Genomic DNA, 3,437 nt, shown 5'->3' on the forward strand with positions numbered 1-3,437 from the left:
TTTTGTTGACCTTTGTCCATGGAAGGTCCCTGCAAAATTTCATTGAAATTGGTTCAGGGGTTTTGGAGAAGAAGTCGAAAATGTAAATTGTTTACGGACGCACGACGGACAAAAGGCGATCGCAATAGGTCACTTGAGACTTTGTCTCAGGTGACCTAAAAAGGGAAATAACTCAAAATCCTGGAACTGTTATGTGTGTGTTCTGTTATGCTTACCGGAGGAAAGTGTTGATTGAACTGCTGGCTCAGTTGACTTTGAAGTAAGCGTCGCTGTCTCTCCATCCTTCGCTTCTCAATCTCACGCATCTGCTTGAGTTTCTGTTGGTGGAGGAGGGACTGTCGTACCTGGCTGGCTGTCGAGTTGGGGTTCATGTTGAAAACTGGTCTCTGCTGCTGCTGGTTACCAGGTAAGGCACTAGCAACGGGCACTGTGGGGGGCAAATAGCAAATCATTCAGTTTACTGGTGGTTGAAAGGCAAACAATTTCATGAAAATTACAGAATTATTTTGCAACATTTTGAAGATTAAACACACAAAAAGAGGCCCAGCTAGACTGTATCAAACATTTGCTTTTGAAGAATGTTTAATACACCAAGTTAAAATCTGTCAAGCTGTACTTGAGGATTAGTTTTTTTTAGAGCTACCTCTATTGCCCCTTTCCATACAAAGCATGCCACATCATTCATTTAATCATTGGCCCAAGGATAATTTATACCACATTTGATGGATCTTTTTATCTGTATTTAAGCAGTCATCATTTCAGTACTTGACCCATTTCCACTTTTAGACCTGGTCTCTGTCCTAAGGGGCCTATACTCGTCATTTATATAACAATGAATCCCATTGGTCTGGGTAATGCATGCTTATTCAGTTAAAGACCCCCTTCATCTATGTTTAAGGAGAAGTTGTTTAAACAATTACCCCCCCCCCCATCCCCTTTATAAAATTGGGCACGCCCTGCCCCTCTGCTTCTAGGGGGAAACACCTTTAGAATGTCCTTGGCCCGGGATGCTCCATACCAAATATGGGTGAAATTTCTAATGATATTCTGGAATACATTTTAAGGAAAAGTTGACAAACAAACAATACATAGACAAGGGCATAAGCTCACTTGGCCAAATGTCTATGTTCTTTCATACATTTTTTTTTATCTAAGCCACCACTGACCTTGTGGTCCGGGAAGTCTAGGCCCCTGGGCGCTGAAGTTTGAGGGAGCTGCCTGGTTGAACGCTTGCTGTGGGGACAGAGCAGGGGGCTGCTGTTGCTGTTGCTGTTGCTGTTGCTGCTGCTGCTGCTGGGCTCGTGGTGCCATCTGCTGAAGCTGAAAGCGAAGGTTGTTAAGCCCCACCCCTGAAGACATTTGTCCCAGCTGTTGCTGCTGCTGCTGTCCAATCACCGCTGGGTTGAATCCCTGGGGCTGTGGCATGCTGGAACTGACACGTGTCTGCCCCATCATAGGTGGCTGTGGGGCTTTCTTGTTTGGCTGTGAGGGCTCCTCACTCATCAGCTGTTGCTGTATGGCCTTGATGGCCATATCATCGTTGGCATCTGTCCTGCCCTTGCCCGAGTCTTGAGTCAGTCCCAGCATGTTATCCAGCTCAGAAAAACCTGAGTCACTTAGTACCTGCTCCAGTTGAGATATGATTGACTCGTCACTTAAGTTTGGAGTGGACCTCTGTATGTTGCCCTGAGACATGTCCTGCTGTAAGTCTGCAGCCTGCTGGAGGATCTGGTCCAGCAGTGTGTCTGGGTTGTCCACCTGGTCCATCTCCATGTTGCTAGGCAGCTGGCTTGCCTGGTTGCTACCTGACAACAGTTGTTGTAGCTGGGCATACTGCTCCTGGTATTGCTGACTGGTGTTGTTAGGTGTTGCTGTTGGCAACGAGTTGAAACTTGATGATGTTACCATGTTGTTATTTGAGTTAATGCTAACATCCATAGCGTTGTTTGTCAACCTACTCAAACTATCGTCAGGTTTACTGGTGCCATTAGCAGGGAAGGAGGAAGTCTCAAGTTTTAACTCCTTGTTATTTACATCCTCTTTTGATTTCTTTATTGGATTCAAGTTTTGGTGTTTTTCAGTGGGTTTCAGAACCATGATTTTGTCAGTCAAATTCTTCGGTAACCTATTGTGAGGATTTTCACAAGGATTTGAAGACTGTCCGATGGTCAACTGTGTAAAAATCTTGGTCTCTTTTGCGTTTTTACGTGATAACAGACGAGCAAGCAGAGCATTTTTCTGAATCAGACTGCTGCTCTGAGGCTGCTGCTGCTGTTGTTGTTGTTGTTGTTGTTGTTGTTGTTGTTGTTGTTGTTGCTGCTGCTGCTGTTGCTGCTGCTGTTGCTGCTGCTGTTGTAGCTGGAGCTGTAATTGGGCCTGAAGGTGTTGCTGTTTCATGTTATTCATTATCATCTCGGAGTCTGATCCGTCGGGGCCGTCAGTATCTGAGGGAGGTGCTTTCCGCTTGAGAGCCTTTGAGGCTATACTGTTGCTTGGAACATTACCAGTTTCTTCATTACCTTTCTCCCAGAAATAGTTAAGCAGATTATCAAGGTTTTTGTCTCCAAGAAGAGATGAGGTATTTGGGATCTTTTTGGCGCTGTCTGCCCCCATTGGAGCCCCACCTGGGCCCCCTATGGAGGCCCCCTTTGTAGTGGGGCGGTCCATGCTGGATTGAGCTTGCGAGTATGAGGTCCCATGTTGTGTTTGGGTGGGTAGAGACCCTCCTCCCTGTGATTGGGTGGGGGTTGTTGGAGGTAGTGGGTGTTGAGGGGTTAACGGGGTCAATGGGGTCACGGGTGTGAGAGGAGTTAGTGGGGTCATGGTCGTCGACTGGGGCTCCTGTGGTCCTGACTGGTGACGATTACGTGACGAGAGGTCATTCTCTTGACTAGTGCTCTCCTGAAATGAAGAACAGAAAAATTGGTTTATCATACAATAACAAAAGCAAAACAAGAGGTCCAATAAGCCTGAATCGCTCACCTGGTATTAATCTTACACTTTTCATCTTAAAAGTGGAGTAAAATACAGCTACAGGCAAAATACCAGTGTTTGATTCAAAAGAATCTATTTAAAGATTTAACAAGAGGCCCATGGGCCTTAACGGACACCTGATATATTTATACAGAGAGTTGATTTTGTTTTTAACATGAACAGAAATATATTCAAAGTGACAAAAAACAATAAAACCACCTTATTCAATATCTAGCATACAGATTTCAGACTAAAAAGGATTTGAAACTAGCACCTCTGATTCTTAACAAGGAAAATGAAGAAATTTTAGCACACTGACTCCTTTGAGCCCCACCCTACAGCCCTTGGGGGTAGGGCTGGCTCAAAATTTTCAAAGTATCAAACTGTCAATTCAAGGTTATAATTCCAATCAAGTTATTAACATGTAATATTCAAAGTATCATTTGCCATTATAAACCATAATA

At 44.5% G+C, this 3,437-nt stretch overlaps 1 protein-coding gene across 5 annotated transcripts in view; it reads right to left on the bottom strand.

The window, feature by feature from the left end:
* LOC110455764 (nuclear receptor coactivator 3-like) overlaps positions 1-3,437 on the bottom strand; it is a 207,984-nt gene that overhangs the window by 23,203 nt on the left and 181,344 nt on the right. For all 5 annotated transcript variants that reach the window (XM_021506122.1, XM_021506120.1, XM_021506125.1 and 2 more), the window contains 2 exons: positions 1,167-2,901; positions 216-427 (listed from right to left, as the gene is read on the bottom strand). In XM_021506122.1, coding sequence (XP_021361797.1) covers positions 216-427; positions 1,167-2,901 — 1,947 coding nt within the window. The remainder of the gene's footprint in view (positions 1-215; positions 428-1,166; positions 2,902-3,437) is intronic.

The sequence above is a fragment of the Mizuhopecten yessoensis genome, unplaced genomic scaffold (assembly GCF_002113885.1).
Source record: "Mizuhopecten yessoensis strain PY_sf001 unplaced genomic scaffold, ASM211388v2 scaffold8373, whole genome shotgun sequence".
Classification (NCBI taxonomy): domain Eukaryota; kingdom Metazoa; phylum Mollusca; class Bivalvia; order Pectinida; family Pectinidae; genus Mizuhopecten; species Mizuhopecten yessoensis.